At 54.5% G+C, this 20024-nt stretch overlaps 1 protein-coding gene across 1 annotated transcript in view; it reads right to left on the bottom strand.

Annotated features, from left to right (window-relative positions):
* Positions 1 to 3921: 3921 nt before the first annotated feature.
* Positions 3922 to 20024, bottom strand: part of Itga11 (integrin subunit alpha 11) — a 114662-nt gene continuing 98559 nt past the window's right edge. Inside the window, exons 20-30 of the mRNA XM_005316733.5 lie at positions 18848 to 19055; positions 15969 to 16067; positions 15324 to 15400; positions 13595 to 13684; positions 12559 to 12649; positions 11237 to 11350; positions 10919 to 11005; positions 9817 to 9927; positions 9581 to 9676; positions 6592 to 6705; positions 3922 to 5920 (exon numbers count right to left, since the gene is read on the bottom strand). Coding sequence (XP_005316790.2) covers positions 5849 to 5920; positions 6592 to 6705; positions 9581 to 9676; positions 9817 to 9927; positions 10919 to 11005; positions 11237 to 11350; positions 12559 to 12649; positions 13595 to 13684; positions 15324 to 15400; positions 15969 to 16067; positions 18848 to 19055 — 1159 coding nt within the window. The 3' untranslated portion in view covers positions 3922 to 5848. The remainder of the gene's footprint in view (positions 5921 to 6591; positions 6706 to 9580; positions 9677 to 9816; positions 9928 to 10918; positions 11006 to 11236; positions 11351 to 12558; positions 12650 to 13594; positions 13685 to 15323; positions 15401 to 15968; positions 16068 to 18847; positions 19056 to 20024) is intronic.

Genomic DNA, 20024 nt, shown 5'->3' with positions numbered 1-20024 from the left:
TTTTATGGATTCTGAGTTTTGTATCCTGCTTGTCAATTGGGATAATATTATCTAGCTTGGACTTTGATGAGCACATGGATGTAATTAAAATATTTAATATGGTGCTTGCCATATTCAGGTGTCTAGTAAATGTTAAGTATTCTTAGATGGACTAGTATTCATTTGTCTTTTTTTTTTTTTTTTTGAGTGGGGATAATTTTTTTCCACTAGGGTATGTTTATTTCTCCAGATAAACATTGGTGTCATTTGATCATGTTATGAGATGATTTTGTTTAGCATTGAATCAATAGACTAGACTCAGTAGATTAGGAAGACTGGACATCTCCATAGTTCTGAGTCTTTTCTTTTTTAAAAATATTTATTTTTTGGTTTTAGGTGGACACAATATCTTTATTTTATTTTTATGTGGTGCTAAGAATCGAACCCAGTGCCTCACGCATGCTAGGCAAGTGTGCTACCACTTGAGCCACATCCCCAGCCCTAGTTCTGAGTTTTTTCATTAAAAATAAAGATATGTCCATTTGGTCAAGTATTTTTTAATGTGTCACTCTGTCTAGAAATTTTAAAGTTTTATTTTTAATAAAAGTCTTACAAATGCCTTCCATTTATTACCATTGGGTTTGTTTTTTTATATTGTTACATATACTTAGAAATTTTAATGTTTTTACAAAGCTACTTTAAAGTGACTTTATTTACACTTAAATTACATATGTAATGTAGGTTTGTTGTCAGCTAGGTGACCCTTTTTGAAATTTGATTTTCAATTTTTCCTCAATTTTTATAAATAAAAATTTACAGTGTATTTTATTCTGGCACGGGCCACCTTTAGAACACATTGAGTTGCCACATGTTCTTTGATGTTGTTCCAGGGTGATAAAAGCGAGGAACACATGAGACTGATTAGGATGGATGAGTCCGTCAAGGAATGGTGCCCTCCTTTTCTAATAATTTTCTGCTCCTACCTTACTTTGATCCTGATGAGTTTGCTAGGTACAGTTTATCCCATATCTTACTGAGAAGTTTTAGCGCCCAGGTGCATGGCTCCTGACCTTCACTACACCAGCAAAGCTCCTCCGCTCCTGTTTCAGTTTCTGTTTTGGAACATGCTGTCCTACTTTAGCATGATGTCAAACCTAATAGAATAACCTGACACAGAAGTACTGTGCAGATTATATTGTGGTTGGCTAGAGTTGACCACCCCATGACAAGAGGCTGATGTAATTTGGGAATTTTTTTTATTAAATATATTTTTAGATCTAAATGGACATAATACCTTTATTTTATTTATTTTTATGTGGTGCTGAGGATTGAACCCAGTGCCTGGTACATGTGAGGCAAGTGTTCCACCACTAAGCTACAGCCCCAGCCCCTGGGGATGTTTTTTAATGGTAAGAAGCAGTGCAAAATAAAGAACTGGCACCACATTAACTGAAGCAAAGACCAAGGCAAGTGTGTGTGGCATGAAACAGGATCGTTCATTGCTAATGGCTGTAATAATTCACCCCAGGCACATCTGCCTGCAGGGAGACCCGAGTACCTCCAGTCTGGGTGCAGTGAGTCATCATGTCAGAAAGGAGTGTGATTAAGCCCCCTGTTTCTGTTGCAGATTGTTTGGCATCCTGGGGCATGAAGCCAGGGGATTGACCCTAGTCTTGTGTTTTATTCTGGGAGAGTGTGGGGGCTAATGGCTCTTGAATGTCAAAGGAGGAAGCCATTTATCCCATAAAGGTCTAGGGAAGGAGAGATCCACACTATCTCCCAGCAGCTCTCATGTCCCAGGGTGAGATACCTTGTACCTTTATGCTATTAGCATTTTGCCCCTTCTACCTTGTACCAGACTTGTGAGGAAATGCCACCTTCCTTAATAGCAGTAAAACACATGAGTCCACTGTTTTTACTGGTTGGATTTTTGCTGTTATGATGCCACCAAGATAGGTCCAAGCACAGCTGAACATCAGCTGAGATAGGCTATGTAAGAAACGACATTGAAGAACAAGGAATAACAATATTATGGCTTAGATTTGCCTCAGAAATGGAACTGTGAGGTCTAGGGGGAAATGCTAGTCTGTGGTCCTGATTGAGGTGGCCCTGGGGCCACCCTTGGAGAAGCTCAGCTCTGACTAATCTGCTTTCTGAGACAGCCCTCAGCCTGCATGCCCATCCCACCTAATGCCACAGAGAAGAAACACTTGGTTGAATTTCTCCTCGCCAGCTCAGTGGGCCAGAACTGAGGGATTCCCTAATAGACACGCACTTCCCTTGGAGCCTGTGGAGAGGCCTCTTGGATCTACCAAGGCCTGCCCTTCAGTTTCTGTGTCTTCTCAGAGAACTGGCCCTGTCCACGCGGCTGTCTCTGGGCAGGGTCCTACAGGTGCTCCAGGTCAGAGTCTTACCTTGACATCATCAGGGACATCTTTCCCACCTCATTTCCCAACTTGGAGGTCTGTTTCTACCAGACAACCAGCCTAGAACTTGGAAATCCTTATGATCTATGGGCCAAATTCCAAAACCACCCCTCGGTAATTTGGTTTACTCCAGGAATCAGAACTTTTCCCAAGTACACTTTTTTTTCCCCCTCCTTTGCACTTCAGTTTGCTACAACTAGCTTGTCCTATAGCCATAGGAGCGCAAAGCAGCTTGTTCAAAGTGGTGTCCAGGTTGGGCCCATAATGCCCTTCCATGGCTGAACTACTTTTAGCTATATTTCATGGTAACACAAGGGTTAACCTGCAGCTTCTTCTAAATAATTATTAACTAGCACATAGAACATGGTAGAAAACACTCATCTGTGAGCTGAAATATGAATTTTAGTGGTACTCTGAGGTTGTACTTGGGGCTTCTCGCCTCTAAATGCCAAAATTGTCTTCAGGGACTTCTGTTCAACTCCTTTTGTCAATAGCAAATGTGTCCAAATCCTGCCAGAGCCACTGGGGCTACAAGGACATTGGGAAATGGTAAAATCTGCAACAAATCCCACCCTGAAGACTTGATGTAACTGGAGGGTCTTCCTGATTCCAGACTAGAGCCAGGTTAACCTGAAGGACCTTGACAATGACAGTGTGGTTCCCAGTATTTGTTGCACATAGAAAGTCACTTGTGCACATCAATCTCAGTTTTTTGGGGAGTGGTGGTGGAGGGTGTATCAGAGATTGAACTTGGGGGCACTCAATTACTGAGTCATATCCCCAGCCCTATTCTTTGTTTTATTTAGAGACAGGTTCTCACAGAGTTGCTTAGCACCTCATCGTTGCTGAGGCTGGCTTTGAACTCCTGTCCCAGCCTCATAAACTTCTGGAATTACAGATGTGCGCCACCGCACCCGGCTTCCACCTCTCACTTCTTCATTTGCTAGCCTGTATATTCACTTGCCTGTTGGGCCCAACTCTCTGCACAAAGTTACTTGAAGTTTGAAACAAATAGGTGTGACGCTTCGGTCCCCTCCCAGCCAGTTAAATCTGAACCTGAGGGGCTGGAGAGCCCCCCCCCCCCAGGGAATTGCAGTGTGCAGCCATGGAAGAGCACAAGGCCTTGCCCCTTCTTACACATCTTTGCCTGCCCTGCCAGGCAATCCCAGGGACAGTCTTGGACATTTCTATGTCAGAGTGAATAGGTGTAGAGAGGGAGAACTGATAAGAGAAAGGAGAAAAAGGAGCCGCAGTGCAGGGCTAAAGGCCTTCAAGGTGCAAGCCTCCCAGGCCCTGCAGCCTTTGGCCATCTGGCTGTCGTGAGGCCTGGGAAGTATGGAGGGAGATGGCCTTTGGGCTGCAGCTGACTTGCAGAGTACGTTTTGTTTGGCCTGCAGTGTGGTCGCACATGATGTCTGAAAGAAAACCCGCTGCTAAATCAAATGGGACTCTTGAGTGTGGGTTCATCAGTTCCTTTTTGTCAGGTTACCCCATAAGAGTGATGAGTGACAGGGAGTATGATTTAATGTTTTTTTTATTCTGGAAGGAAAAATGGGGTTTGCTATTCAGGTTGTATTTTCACCACTTGTTGCTCATCTGGCCCTCTGAGGCTGGACTAGGGTGAGTGGCCAGGCAGATAGCCCTCCCAGATTCCACCTTGCTTCTGCTCTGGAACCTAGGGTGTCTCTTCTCTGGTTCTGAGTGTCCTCAGTAATGAGGAAGTAATTTCTAAGGTTCTGTTTGTTGGGATTCCAAGGAGTGAATGATGCAAGAATAGAATGGAGACACCTTGGTTTAAGAGCAGCCTGTGTGTGAGAAAACAGGGTTGGGCTGTGGGAGGGTCACTGCTGGAACCCCAGGCTGGAGAGGGCTGGGAGCCCCAGGAGGAGAGCTGGGACTAAGGGGTTGGCACTACATTGAAACTTGTGGGTTCTAATCATCCACCCTGGCCAAAGATGGAACGGGTGATCTTGGGACAGAGGAAGGATCCCTGGCAGTGCCTCACTGTGGAGCTGTCATGCAGAGAGGGGCCAGGTGGCCCCATGGAAGGCATGCTGCAGGGAGCCTGCAGTGGGAAAGACCATTCCCACACTTAGCACCATGTGAGGGCAGCAGGGAGCCATCTCCCTCCTTGTTAAAGCAGCTGTGGCTCACCTGGACACACTGCCGCAGAGCGCAATGTCAGTGCCTCAGTTGTTTCTAAACACTTTTAATTTCTTAAAAATATTGACAGTCAAGGTTGCACTATGCACAAGGGAGCAGGTGCCTTTGATGTATCCCTGTTTTATTTCTACCTTGAAAAAGTTTAAGGCATAAATTACTCTGCTGGGCACCCGGCATGCCCCTTGTCCTTGGGGTGCCATCGTTGGTCTGACACTGGTTCAGTGGGTCGGTGGGCAAGATGTTTGCCACCAAAGCTGTACAAGCCCTGAGGGTCCTTGCACGAGCTTTATTCAGTGCATTCCAGAGAGGACCCCTCCACAGCCCAGCCGAACCCTTCTCCCGGGCAGTGGTGGGAGACGGGAGGGGTGGGAAGTTGTGAGTGAGCGTGTGTGTGTGTGTGTGTGTGTGTGTGTGTGTGTGTGTGTGTGTGTAGGGGTGATGCAGGGAGGGGTGCCCTACCCTTCCCCCACTACTGGGCTGCAGCTGCAGCTGGAAGACAAGTGGGAACGAGGAGCCCAGGGGATTGCGCCATCCGCACACTTCCTGTGAGGTACCTAGGAACAAAAGCAGCTGGGCAGAGGCAGCCAGGAGGGCAGGAGGCTGAGAGCCACCCACCGGCAGCTGGGTGGCACAGCGATGCACACAAGTGGCTGATGTCACCCAGCATACTGAGTCCCTCCTGCTCGTCTGGTTCAGTTTCCTCACCCAAGCATCTTTCTTTATCCCTGGCCTGCCGCTGCCATCTTCATGCTTTGGGGTTCAGGTTCATTCATGGAGAGTTTGGGGGCCTGTCTGTGGGGCAGAGGATAGTGTGACTTCGGAGCCAGGGCTTGGGTGAGGGGTGGCAGGGCCTCTTGGCGTTCAGGTCTGCTGTGCTGTGGGGTCCTTTGGGAAGTAGAGGCCTGGGTCGGGGACAGAGTGGCTGTATTTACAGTCTTCCTCCGTGGGTCTCTCAGTGGGCATGATTTCAAGTTCCTAGCACCATGATGGCTGGGGCGGCAAATCCTCCATGGAGCCCGGGGGAAGCCTCGGGTGGGCCTCGGAGGCTTCCTTCAAATCCCAGGGATCAGAACTGGAGGTGTCTCCGCCTCCCACGGGGCGATTCCTCTTAGCACCACTTGAGTTCCATCCCAGGAGTGGGCGCCTTCGCTTGGGAGACGAGGTCAAGTACAAAGCCAGCTGGCGTCCTCTCTGCTCCGCTCGGTGAGCCACAGGCCTGGGCTTGCACAGCCCTGCACTGGAATCTGGCCCCCCGGCAATTTGAAGCCTCCTCTGGAGCCTCACTCCATCACTTTGGGGCTGGGGTCCATGCCAGGCTCCCTCTTGCGCTTGGCACTTTTAAAGAAGCCAAGCTGTGGTGAGGCAAAGGGAGAAGTCTCAGGGTGGACAAGGCCTGTCTCTCCTGCCGCCCCTCCCCCAGCCCTTGTGGGGTCTCCTCTCAGGGCTTCCCTGAATACCCCAGCTCACTCAGCACCCTCACCACCAGAATGGCTCTGTGGACTAGAGCAACGTGGATGAGCAGGATGCAAGAAGTCATGCTGGCTCTCACCATCTTCCTGGGTGACTCTGCCCTGGTTAATATCCCCCTCTGGGCCTCCTCACTTTATCAATAGTAACAAGAGGAGGTTGAGACTGGGGTTCTTAACCAGAAGTTCAGAAGTGGAGAAGGGTTTGGTGAGTTTGTTAACAGCCTACACTGTTGGAATCCTGTGCAGTTGTGAACTTGCTTTTTAATTTTTTTTCCTGATAAGAGGAACCCCAGTTTTTATCAGCTTCTCAAAGGGTCCTATGCAATCAAGGGTTACAGCCACAGTCTGGGTGCCCTCTGCTGGCCTTAAGCAGTGTGGCTGCTGTGGGGAGGATCTGGGCGCTATGGCCACAGGCAAGCTGTAGGAGGAGGCCCGTGGCTGTCAGCTCTCATGGAGAGGAGCCCATGGCAGTGACCACAGGGCCCAGACTGAGAGCCCCAGGCCTGGGCCCCCGGGGCCAGGATGCTCCTGTGTCCCTGCCCTGCAGGTCTCACCTTCCAGAGTGCCAGGACGAGCAGGGCCAACAGCAGGAGGCCCCCCAGCGTGCTGCCCACGATGATCCAGATGGGGACCTGGGAGTCCTCTTGCTTGGAGATCTCAAACGTGACCTGCGAGGGAGGGGGAGCCAGGTCCACAGTGTCACCACTCCGGGACTGAGTGGCAGCCCTGGGCAGGGCAGGCGTCAGCAGACACCTGGAGGGGACTGTATCCCTTCCTCAGGGAGGTGCTGGAGGGATGGCAGGCATGGCTGGCAGCCACCAGCCCCGACCCAGTGGGCACCAGCATTAGGTGGCCCATGGCAGGCTACCTCGGGGGGTCGCTTTCTGCTTCTCCCGCTTTGGCCACCCACTCTCCCTGGATTCTGCCACTTGGGCTGCTCCTTTTCCATCCTCTCTGCTGCTTCCTCCCTGTCTGCTAAACATCCCAGGGTTGCCCCATGCCATATCTCCTCCTTTCCTGTGGTCACTCCCCAGGGGACCCAGGGCTGCCTTCTGGGGCGTCATAGGCAGGGTGGGGGCCCACAACACTTTTAGGGGCCCGGGAAATTTTTACTTGCCTTAAAAATTAGAATTAAAAACAATTAGAATTAAAGACAATTTAACTTGAATTATATTCATTCTTTTCATACCAACAAGTTGAAAAGTAAGAATTTATTTGTTTATTAATGTTTTAGTGGAGGAAGGGCCCCCAAGGCAAAAGTTGGCCAGGGCCGTGGAAATCACAGAGCAACCCTGGGACTCACTGGCTTTCACTGTAACTGGTGACACGTTCACATTTCCATCTTCTGCCTGGCCCCTCCACTGAGTCCCTGACGTGTCCATCAGTCTCCTTGGCACACCTGGCAGCTTCCACAGGCCCCCGACCCAGCTCCTGACCCTGCTGTTCACCCCAGACCTGTTCCTTTGGCATCTGTCTCACCAAGCCAATGGCAGCATTGTCCCTCTCTTGCTACCCTCAGGCCACAGACCTCTCCTCCTGGTGGAGCTCACTTTCACACCCACATGACTCCCTCAGCAGGATTTCCTTAGAAACACCCTGAACGTGGCTGCCCTTCCCCATCTCCCCGGCTGCCCCTGGGTCTGAGCCGGTCTCTCCCTGGAGTCTGCAATGGTGACCTAATTGCCCCCCTGCTCTGCCCATGCTCAGCACAACGGCCAGGGGGATGCTTTCAATCAGAAAGGAGACTTAGCTTCTGCTCAGAGTCCCCTGTCACTCAGACGGAGGGAGGAAGGCCTTGTGCTGGCCCTTAGGCTCCCACTCCCTGGCCCCACCATCTCGCAGGCCTTGTCTGCAGCGCCACGCCAGCCCCCCACCTGCCACTTGGCTTCTGACAGCCCATGTGCCCCTGTGGAGCTACACCACTGCTGTGCCCTCTGCCTGCAAGGCATCCCCACTCAATGCCTGGGACAGGGGCTGGAACATGGTAGGAGCTCAGGAAACCCGCGGGGGGTTCACCTGCAACAGCCTGGGACAGCCCTCCCCGGCCACTGACTCCCTAGTCAGCCTGAGGCAGCCTTGCTCCTCTTCCTGAACTTGCAGCTTCAGTTTCTGTGTCTGAAAAGTAGGGTGTGGGGCAGGCCTCATGGGGTGGTGAGGAGTGAGTCAGATGCTGTGATGTCTGCCATGGTGCTGGGCCCATACTCGGGCTCTGTATATGGTCGGTCCCTTGTAAGATCTTTTTCTGTCCCTGCAGGCTGGGACCTTGTTCTACCTCCCCACCTGCCTTGGGTCTAGTGGTATTGGTGTTCAATTTGGAGGTTGCTGGATTTCTACAAGAGAAGTGAGGTGTCTAGAGAGTCTAAGAGGGAATTTTTTTAGAAGGCTGGGGGATGGAAGAGGTCCCCTAACAGAGCCATGATGTGAGAGGGGTGGTGTGTCTGTGTGGGAAGGGGGCTTGCCATACCTCCTCTCTCTCGGATGCCTGGAAAATTCTAACATCTTTCAGGAATCAGTTCAAAGGGACCATCCCCAGGACATTCCTGGCCCTGATACTTCCTCCAATGCCCGAGCTTCCCCACATTGTCCCACACTTGGTGGTCACTGTGCTCTTGTCTGCCTAATTCACCTCTATCCTCTGCCTGGCGGGAGCTGTAGAAGGGGCACCCAACACAGGCCAGATGGATGAAGAACAGGGAGAGGCTGGGTGGGTGCTGGCTCCCTGGGGAGGAAAGCCTGGCAGTGACAGCATGCCTGAGGCCAGAGCTGAGGTGCTGTTGTGGCCCTGCCCTGGGGGGCCTGGCCTTCCACAGCTCCCCACTGTGCCTTTGGGTGGGTCCCCACTCCTCATGGCTTCTCGGCTTGGCCCTGCTGCCCCGCGGCCTGCTGTGCCCCACTCTGATTGGGGCTGATGTCCGTTGGCCTCCTCTGTTAAGGACTGGCCTCCAGACCTTGCCTGTCCTGCAGGTCCCTGGCTCCTGGGGCAGGGTGGAGTTTACTCCTCCTGTGTCTGGGGACTCTTGCCCAGAGCCCAGGCTGGTGATTCTGGGATGTGGCCAGTGGAGGGCAGCAGAGTCCCACGCCTGGCTGCCCCATCTGTTTCTGCAGAGTAGGCAGTCCCAACTTTCCCAGTCCCAGAGAGGCTCTATCTCAGTGACCTTGCCCCTTTCCTGGACCCTGACTGAAGCCAGTGTGATTTGTAACAATCTGATTTTATCTTTTTTTTTTTTTTTTTTTAAGAACCCAAGTACTGAGACGTCTTGCATCTCTTGGTCTTTACAACTGCAGTTCACACAAGGCTCCTGACACCCAGACACCCAGGCTGCTCGCAGATCATTAGAACTGAGGTGCCGGCAGCTGGAGAGGAGAGGCACTGGGCACCTGCCCACTTCTGTCCCTCCCCACCCTGCCTGAAGGATTATTCCCATTGCCTTTTTTTTCTCTGCTTAGCCTGCCCATCTTTCTCTTAGGAGAACCTAGGGCACGACAGCCCTTTCCAAGCCTGGGGGGCCCAAGTCCAGGTCTGCTGGGTTCCCAGGGGCTCACCTGGCGGCTGGGGTCCTCCTCACGGAAGATGAAGGGACTGTGGAACTGCCTTTGCAAGGCTGCGTTGATTATGATCTTCACCGACCTGTACTTGAGCTGTAGTCATAGGCAGAGGCCTAGTCAGGGCTGGTTCAGAAGCTTCTGTCCTGCCCCTCCTGGGCAGCCCTGGGTGGGAGACCTGCCAACCACCGCCCCTTCCCTCCCTTCCCTGCAGCCTCGCCCAGAGGCCCACTCACTGCTTTGAGGGACCTCAACCAGAGGTTCCCCAGCAGATGGAAGTTGATTTCCTGATTGGGGGCCAGCCTCACGTTGCAGTTGATGGAGACCACGTCGGAGTTGCTGTGATTCTGAAAGAGAAGATGGGTCTGGTGGGAGCAGCAAGGCTACAGGGAGCAGGGGAGGCAGCTGGCTGGCTGTGACCTGGCATGCCACCAGGGGCTTGGGCCACCATGCAGTTCCACCAACAGGGGCTTCGCTTCTGGGTGAGGACGAGGCAGAGGAGTGGGTGTGGGGCACAGAGGCTGGGGTCCAGGCTCCCCGGAAGACATACTGGGGTTGGCATATCTGATGCTCCTCTGAAGTCATGCACGGTGACCAGACTGGGTGTGTTCCGGGAACAGAATTTTGAACATTAAGGAATCTATAAATACCTTTGCCATATAAACAGATTCAAAGAAAAACAATCTGATCAATGCAACAGGTACAAAAATAGTATTTTAGGAAATCCAAGTTCTGTTCATGATAAAAACTCCTGGGGAACTTCCTGGATCGTGTGTGTGTGTGTGTGTGTGTGTGTGTGTGTGTGTGTGTGTGTGATGCTGGGGATTGAACCCAGGGCCTTGTGCATGTGAGGCAAGCATTCTACCAACTGAGCTATAGCCCCAGCCTTCAATGAACTCTTTTTAAATGTATTGCATTTTATTTACATTTGTATGCTGAATACTTTACACAGGAGACAGGTTTCTCCGATGACGACTACCCTCAAGTTCAGCCCTCCCCATCTGCCAAGAACGATTACTGCTGTGGATTTGGTGTGCATCCTGCAGAGTCTCTTTCTATCAGGCAAGCATGGAAGAGTGTGAGAAGCAGCCCTAAAAGGCTCCACAGGCTGTGGCTGGTGTTCAGACAGTTTCTCCAACTGCCAGACGACATGTTCCGCACTTGTTCCTTGTTCTCCTAACCCCTCTGGTCTCTATCAAGTTTTTTTTTTTTTTTTTTTTTGGTGCTGACAATTGAACATGTGAGTCAGGTGCTCAGGAACAAAACGCCCCTGGAGCAGGGTGGCACTCCTCTAGCCCAGCCCCCCAGCCCCCTGGCTCTTGGTTTGGGGCCACTCACCAGTTGTGAGGTATGACTCAAGTCTTCCTCCATCGGGACTGGCCGATACTCGGTGCTGTTCCCCCAGACGTTGCAGGACGTGTTCACCTGCGCGGAGGACACGGGTACACATGCGCACACGCACCCCCTGAGCCTCGCGGCCACTCTGCCAGACCCAGTCTCCCAGGATGCTTCCTTTCTCTTCTGCCCAGGGAAGGCCCAGCTGCCCTGGTCCCGGGAGAAGGAGCTGAGGTCTGGGGACATGGGGACATGCCTAGGGACTATGTCCACCTCCTTCTGACCCCCTCCCCCTGAGCCAGCTCCCAGAGTGTGTGGTACCTGGTCAGTGAGAAAGTCCCTCAGCATCAGCAGACGGTTGCCACCCCTGGTGGCGACGGGAACAGTGATCTTCATCATCACCCCATGGATGGGGAAAAGGCCCAGGTTCTGAATCTGTGGCAGAAGCAGCAGCAGTTGAGGGAGGGGAGGAGAGGCCCACAGGGCCAGCAGCCCGGGCTGCCCCCAGCCCATCTGGGGCAGTACCACTGCCTGGGCGTTTTCACTGTGGAAGCTGCAGAGCTCGGCCAGAGGGTGGCAGGGCTGTGAGGACCACAGTGCAGGAGGGCTGACGGGGCCAGGCCCCTGGGGCTGAGAGAGGGACCCCTTCCAGTCGCAACCCCTCGTGGCTCAGGGGATTTTGTTAAGGCAGGAATGGAGACGTGACAGCCATTACTGTATTAAGAGACATAACTGCTGATCAAGGCAGGATATAAACATGAGCATGTGATAGTTGACATCCTGGCCCCAACACATCCAGGGCCCGAGCAGCAGTGGTTACAGGCAAGGCTTCGGAATCAGAGAGACGGGGAGTACAACCCCAAGGAGGAGCTGTGTGGCCCTGGGCAAGTCACTGATCTTCTCCTGGGCAAGCCAGGCAGAGTTCAGGGTGTCTGCAGCCCCATTTCCCGCTGTCAGCTGCCCCCAGCTCCTGCACCGTTGAAGGAGGAGTTGACAGACTCATTTCAGGGCAAGGAAGATTGGAGACACTGTAGCAGAGGCCGCTAAGCTGCTTCTGCCCAGCTCCCTCTCAGCTAGATCATAATATTCTGCACAAGGAGACACACTGGAGTGTGGGGAACCCCGCCAGGGAAGTTTTTTAATAGGGAGGGGGCGTGCTCTTTCCCTTTCTTTCTTCCTGCTGCCTGGAATGAGAACCATTTGACTGCAATTGCAGCCATTTTGTACCACAAGGTGAATTTAAGGCTGGTATCTCATGCTAAGGGTGGCGGGACAAAAACCCAATCCTGGATGACTTTGTGAAGTCGTGACTCTGGACTTCTTTTATGGGAGGGCATCAGTCCTGATGTGCTTAAACCATTGCTTTTTTAAAAAAAATTTTAAAAAATCTCGGGCAGACACAGTTCATCTCACTCATGCCCCCTGCCCCGCCCCCACCAGCCTGAATGCTTTTTAGATGAAGACTGAGAAGCCCAGAGAGGGGAAGTAACTTGCCAAAAGTCATGCCATGAGTAGGTGGCAGGGCTCAGGCTGGGCTCCAGCCATTAGTGATGATTCCAGATTCCTCCCCTCCCCCATGCATGGGGGGTTGGGGGTCCTGAGCTCCTGCCCTTCACTCTCCACGGGGCGTCCCCCAGCCTTACCTTGAAAACACAGTGGAAAGGAGGCCCGGTACCATCATAGCTGTCCAGTGAGCTGTTGGCCTTGACCTCATAGTGGCTCAGGCTGCTGCTCCTGCAGAGACAGGAAGGGCCACCAAGAGCAGCTTGTGTTGGCTTGATGGACAAAGGAATGGAGAGGGTGTGGGCCTGTGCTGCCTCCCCCAGACCACAAAAGCTGCATTTCCTCTTTTTTTATTGATACTAGAGATTGTACCCAGGGGTGCTTAACCACTGAGTCACATCCCCAGCCCTTTTTTGTAATTTCTTTAGAGACAGGGTCTCACTGAGTTGCTTAGGGCCTTGCTAAGTTGCTGAGGCTGGCTTTGAACTTGCGATCCTCCTGCCTCAGCCTCCTGAGCTGCTGGATTACAGGTGTGTACCACCACACCCGTCCACATTTCCGCTTCTGTCCCCTGGAATGCTGCCTTGAGAAGGGTCCTGAGGTTCAGCTAGCTGTGGCCTCGGTGGGCACCACTCAGAGAGTTGGTACCTGCCATCTCTGCCCCGCTTCTCCACCTGGGGCCGTGGCCTCTGGTGAGCACCACCCTGCCCACTGTGTGCCCTCTCTGGGGCTGGAAGTCCCCCTTCCGCCCTGAGGGTGCTGTGTCCTGTCTTCTCTGTCTGCCAGATGGGCTAGTGGGTAGCAAGGTGGGTGGGGACAGTGTGGCCTGTGTGTGGGGGGTCCTTCCTCAGTGGCATTGCTTAAAATTACTTTGGTAATGATAAAAGCAGACTTTTAGTTGGGCTTTAAAATTCTGTTTTTAGCTTCCCTACAGACAGGGCACCCACCCGACAGGGCCTGTGCTGGGGAGCCTCGCTGCCCACCACCCTGCGCCTGCTGGGAGCTCTGGGGAGGGGGCCAGGCCTGACACTCCTCCTTCCTCTCACCGGACACCCCTCCCACCATTGATGAGGGGCTGTACTTCCCGACCCACCAGGGACACACTTGGCTCTTTGTTGCCCGTGTCCCTTGGTACTGGGGCCCAGAAGTGCCCCCTGGGGTGGGGACATGGCCCACCTGGTGAAGAGGACGTCGGCCTCGTACTTGAGGTGGAGGCGCATCAGGGCCGCGTTGTCTTCCTTGGTGCTGTCCTGCTCATCACTGTCACTATGGGGACACTCAGGTCAGGAGGAGCCCGCCCTCCACCCTGCTCTGCCGGGTCCCTGCCTCCCCACAGCAGGAGGGACCTGAGGCAGACCCAGGGGGACATGAATGGCTTACCCAGGGGATGTGCACCAGGCCAGGCTCAGGAGGGGGCCGGCTCCTTCCCAGGGAGAAAGGCCAGGGAAACCAGCATGTGGAGGCCAGCCTTCCCCGACGCCTCCCAAGGGATGCACAGGTATGGAGTTGGGGAGGACCCTGGGCCGGAGTTGGGGTGGGGGCTGTGTGGGGCTGGCCCCTGCCTGCAGGCCTCCTTTTAGTGGAACTGCCCACTACTGCTCAGGGCTGCGGGCAGGAAGGATAGTGGGGTTCACGTGGAGTTGGTCCCTGATCCCCAATGCCTGGTGCAGGGTGCAGGTGCTGCTCAGAGTCACGTGGAGGGAGCTGGGCCACCATGTCCCCAACAGCCTAGCATCATCTGCTACCAGGGCAGATGCAGGGCATCAACATCTGGCCCCACTTGTCCTGAGCGCTGCTTTTCTTCTGTGCAAGTCCGGCCCCGGGCTGGGGGTCTAGTTAAGCCCCTGACACGCAGACACTCTGCCCTGCCTCCCTCCACTCCCTCAGGAGGAGAGAGGGAAGAGGCCGAGGAGGCCTGGGGGTCCCAAGGTCTGGCAAACTGCCACACGGGGCGGGCAAAGCCAGCAGGAGACGAGAACATGCTGGTGGGCTGGTGGGGCCGCCCAGTCCCCACGCCCTGGCCTGTGTGTGTGCGAGTGTGTGCATGCCTGCTGGAGCACTGGGGCTTGGGTGGCCCAGTACTTATTTCTCAGCTAAGGATCTTGGCTATTTCTGAGGCTCCAGAGTGCACAGAATTCCTGCCTCCCTCCTGACACAGTTTACTACTGTCACTGGGGGATTCATGGTGTCAACCTATAGCAGGCCACCTCAGGGAGGCCTGGACGGCAAACAGACCCATACAGAGTAAGAAGAGTTCTCTTAAAAATGAAACAAATTTCAAAGGGAAAGAGGCAGCTACATGCTATGTGTTGTTGGGAAATCCACTCAACCTCTCTGAGCCTCTCTTAATTATAATTTGGAGGGTGTGGTGGGGAATAGCTTCTGCTTTGTTGAGATTAAGGGACTTCTGTGAGGAATGACATAATGTACAGTGCTTTAGAACTATAGTTTTTTTTGTTGTTGTTGTTGTTGTTTGTTTTGTTTTAGTTTTTAGTTTTTGTACTGGGGTTTGAACCCAGGGGCACTCTACAACTGATCTACATCCCCAACCTTCTTATTTGATTTTGAGACCCTAGGGGGTCTTGCTAAATTCTGGAGGTTGGCCTTGAATTTGCAATCCTCTTGCCTTGCTTCCTGAGTGCTGGGATTCCAGGTATGGGCCACTGCTCTTGGGCAGAACTGCAGGCCAGGGACCAGCATTCCCACCCACATCCAAACCTCCCAAGAACGAAGAGAGGCTGTGCACAGGGGCGGCAGCCGGCCCACCCTCGCCCCACCCATGGCTTCCCCAGGTTGGGGCAGGGCTTGGTGGGATTCAGTGTGGAGAGGGGAGTTCTAGGGGCCAGATAGGGAGCCGGCCTGGGAGGGGCAAGCTGGGAGGAGAGGGAGCAGGCTGGGCCCTGACCTGCCTGAGCTGAGCTGGATCTCCAGGTGGTGCAGGAAGATGGACTTGCTGAATTCGAAATCCAGACGGAAAGCCACCTGCACGGGAGCAGGGCCTGAGCCTCGGCATAGCGGGTCCAGGCCTGGCCCACCCCACAGCCCCTGCCTGTGTCTCGCCCAGCCGAGGGCCAGGCTGGCTGGGAGTGGGCTGGGGAAGAAGGACTGCTGCGCCTGGGGCCTGGGATCCTCCTGAACTGGGTTTTCCGCTGGCTGGGGCAGGGTCCTCCCTCCTCTTCCTCTTTGTTTTTAATGAAAGCCAATTAAAAGGCGGCCTGTCCTGCCTCAGACCCTCAGCATGATTTTCAGGGAAAGGAGGGCCTTGGAGGTGGGGGAGGGGAGCAGCCATGACCACACAGAATGGTGTCAGAGGCTGCCAGGGCACCTGCTCCCGGTCCAGCAGCCCAGGGCCACACTGCTGACCGGGTCCTGGAACTCTCCTTGCCCTTCCCTGGGGGTGGGGTCCTGACTGTGGCCTTGCCACATCTGACCTTAATCCACTAAAATAGTTGGGAGCCCCTGCAGACCTCCCACCTGCCAGTTCCACTCTGGTTCCCTCCCTGGCTCTCTGTGCCTCCCCCAGACTCCTCCGGCCTGCCCCAGCCTCAACCTTGGCCTTGGCCTTGAAGAAGGGGTAGCTGACGTTGCAGACTTTCTTGTGCAGTCTCCTCTCCTCATTCACGCACTCGATGCTGCTCTCGGACTCGTCCTGGGGGGCGGGGGCGCACCAAGGCAGAAGTTAGGCAGGGCCCAAGGTGCGCAGCCACCTGCGCTGCCTCCTGACCACCCGAGAGACCACCGCCCACCTGAAGCCTGGGGCACAGGCCTCTGACCACTGCATCCAGGTCTCCAAGGCCAGGGTGCAGCTTGGTTCATGGCCCAGTGTAGGATGCAAGAGCCAGCTGTGCTTGGTGGCCAGGTGCCGAGATGGGCAGGTGCTCAGGGGCACTTTTGCCCTCCCTCTGTATGAGCTGGATGTCCCACTGCAGGCAGGACACAGAGGCCCAGAGACAGGAAGCACCTAGGCCAGCCTGCTGGACCACTGTGTGGGTGGGGCTTGCAGCCAACTTGAAGACTCTGCTTTGGCCACCTTTAGGGGAGGCCGCTCTGTGTGCTTTGCTGATCCTGCTGCCTTCTAGCTCGGTGACCCATGGAGTGACTGTGAGCTTTCCATCAGGACCAGAAAGGGTCTCTTAGAGTCATGAAATGAGGTTTTGTGGCCTTACATCTTTACAACTCAGAAAAACAGTGAGCGGGCTGCGGATTGACACCTGGGGGTGGGTGGGGCGTGAGGCTTTTGTCCGAGGCTCTGTGCAGCCTCAGGACTTGGTCCACAGGCTAAGGAGCAACCCTGGGGCCAGCAGATGGGCAGGCACTGGGGAGAGGCAGCGGTTCCACCTGCGACAAAGTCCCCCCTGCACTGTCTCCTCTGGGACTCTGAATAGTGGGTCACTTCTTGGCTGTTGGCCAGTGAGCAAAGGGTGGTCAAGGCCAAGGGGGAAGCACCCCCAGACCGTCTGGCCGGTGTGAGCTGGGTCCCACTGGGCCAGCACTGTGTCCCCTGTGAGCGGGAGCAGAGGGAGGGGCTCACAGGTGCTTGGGCTTGGCCACGCACTCACTTGCCACGTCTCTTCCTGCTCATCTGCTAATGAGGACGACAGCACCCACCATGCAGTTGTCACAGGATTAAGTGATAAATGCATGGGAAAGCAGAGTCTGGTTCCAGAATGCTGTAGTCACTCGTTCCCTGGCCGCTGCTCTCATGGTGGGTATGGCCAGGGCACATGCGTGCTGTCAGCACATGTCTGTGCAGACTGCGTTGGTCTGCACGTCAGTGCGTGTGCCTGGTTATATGCACGTGAATGTATACATAGGCTGGTGTGTGTTCCCGGGCGTGAGGTCAGACTAACACATTCATTTATGTCCTGCTGAGAGGGCTGTTCCTCCACCAGAGCTCCCTGGCTGGATGCGGGGAGACTGGACAGGAGAGCTGAACTTCCACACCCACCGCCACGGTGGGCAAGCCCTTCACAGAACATGGCTTCCTCTTCTCTTTGCCTCCGTGTACTTCCAGAAGCCCTTCTGGGCCACAGAAACAAAACTCATGCCTCCCTCCCCAGGGTCGGGACAGGCAGTTACTGGCCTTGTGGAGGGTGGGCCAGGGGGTGCAGGGATGGGGCTTGATTCCCCTGTGGATCCTAATTCCAGACAGACACTAAATGCCTGGGCAGGGAGGGCACTGAGAGACCATCAGACAGCTCCCTGTCCCCCCTCTGGGCAGTGGGTGGGGAGTACTGTTGACCCCAGACCAGGCCCCTGACCAGCATGTGGACGCTGAGGGAGTGGGTGGCTCTAAGCAGTGGTTCTGAGATGGAGGTGAGGACAGAGGCCTGGTGTCTGTCCTGCCCGGTGCTCTGAGGGTCAGGTCCTGAGGGACTTCCACATACTCAGTCCTGGTCCTGCTCCAGGGACAGATGTACCAGGACGGGGTGCTTGCCCTCGGGGGCATTGGGGTTTCAACAGAGCAGCATGAGGGACTGGTGACTTTCTCACTGCGCACGCAGGGCTTTGCCAGAGGGCTATGCGGCATGAGGCCCTCCAGGAGACACAGGCTGGAGAGCGCGTCAGGAGGCTGGGCCCACCGTGGCGTGCAGCTCAGGAGCAGGAGTCCACCCCACTGCTCACCAGTTCTGCGGTCCTACAGAGGCCCTGTAAGCCCACTCCATGCCTCGGTTTCCTCCTCTGTAAAGTGGGGACACAATCTCCCTGCCCACTGTGTTTCCACCTTCTTCTGAGAGTGCCCAGTGTGTGCTGTGTTCACACAGTGCCCGGATGTCACGGGGGGGCGGGGGCAGCAAGTGGCAGGTTGCAAGCAGGAGCAGGGGCTGGTCCTGGGGGAGAGGGCGCCCCTGGCAGGGCCTGGTGCGGGAGGCTCAGTGTACATGGGCAGGCCACACAGGGAAGGGGCGGTGCTGGTGGGACCAGGTGTGCGGGGTGGGTGGGGGGTCGGGGGTGTTGGCGGGGAGAAGCGCAGGTGTGGCTTAGACGGGCTACACTGAAGAGTCTCAAGATCCTGTGAAAGTGCCGGGAATGATCTGGAGCTTTAAAGTGGGGAGTGAAAGGCTCTGGTTTGTTAGGTGGTGAGATGGACCCTGGGGAAGCCTGGAGGAGAACTGTAGGTGGGCTGTATGGGGGGTGGGCATCCTCCAGATCAGGGCCAGGGACACGGTTGAAGGTGTTCCTCCCGTGTACCCCAGGGCTTGCACGCCCTGATGCCAGAGGCCCCCAGACCCGACTGTGCACTGAAATTAGCCGGAGAATCGCCCTGAGGCCAGGCTTCACCCAGGACCAAATCATTGAGACTCCAGAGAAGACCAGACAGGCCATTGAGGCTCCACAGGTGAGTTTCCTGTGCAGCCAGGACCCGCCGACCTCCCTTCCTGCTTCCCGTCTTTGCCTCGGCCCGGCTGGCGGTGGCTGAGGTCCTACCTTCTGGATCAAGCTGGCAAACTGCAGGTTGGCGGACTGGGAGATGTTGAGCACCGTGCTGTAGGCGTTCTCGCCTCGGTTTTCCAGCGCGGCCTCCACTGCCACCCGGCGGCGTGTGCTCTCAATGATGAAAACCGTGGTGTCGAAGGACAGGGTGTATTTGGAGCAGTCCTGCACAGGCTTCCTCAGTACCTTCTGGCAGTACTCCCTGTGGGAAAGACACCAGGCATTGGACAGGTGGAGCAGGGAACCAAAGGATGGAGCCGAGCTCAGGGTTGGTGCAGGGGACGGACGGGCCTGGGGCACTTGCTTGGCTTCTGCCTATTGGAAGAGTCACTGGGAGAGGAAGGAAAGCGGATGGCAGGGCTGGAAAGAGCTCACTCTTCAAGACCACCTCCTGCTCCAAAGACCCCTGGATCCCCCCTGATGGGCTGCATGCTCCTCTGAGCTCAGAGCCTCGTTTGACCTCACTCTCATGTAGCATCTCTAACTAGTCATGTTTCCCTTTTAGCCTTGGGTGCCAGGAAACTCAGAGATAGATGGAAAAATGATCTTGATTACAGCCTAGATGGTTAAAATATTTGCTTCTTCATCTTTCAGTAAAGTTTGGATGTGCTATTTCTATTTATTATGTCTAGCATATACATTTTCTAACTGAATCATCTCATAACTGGATAAAAGTTGAACATATATTATTGCAAGACACATGTAAATTGTAGCCACGATATTGTTCATGTTTTTCCTTGTGTGCTAGTTTGCATTTCCCCAGGGGACTGTGGGCACCCTGCTCAGTTTCTACTAGTCTCCTTAGCATCTTGCCATCAGCAGGATTGGAAAGTCCAGGCATTTAGCCAGTGGACCTGGGGGTTGCCCAGTCTGGGGGCTGGAGAACAAGTACCCAGAAGCGAATCCCCTGATTCTATGCTCCATCTGTTTTGTAGTTTGGGCTCAAACTGCGAAGTTTAAAGAGATTAGGGTAGACAGCAGCATCATTTTAACAGGACAGGTGACTGAGGCCCGCAGAGGAGGGACTTGACTGAGCTCACACAGGGGTTGGAAGCAGAGCCTGGTGAGAACCAGGCCCCAAGTTCAGTGTCTGGAAAGACACTCACGGCCTGTGACAAAGGTGTGCAGAGAACAGTCCAGGTCCCCTTGAGCCCGGGGTCAGCAGCGAGGC

This window comes from Ictidomys tridecemlineatus, chromosome 5 (genome assembly GCF_052094955.1).
Source record: "Ictidomys tridecemlineatus isolate mIctTri1 chromosome 5, mIctTri1.hap1, whole genome shotgun sequence".
In the NCBI taxonomy this organism is placed as follows: Eukaryota; Metazoa; Chordata; class Mammalia; order Rodentia; family Sciuridae; genus Ictidomys; species Ictidomys tridecemlineatus.
The sequence above is the reverse complement of the archived record's forward strand: the minus strand, read 5'-3'. Positions and strand labels throughout refer to the sequence as shown.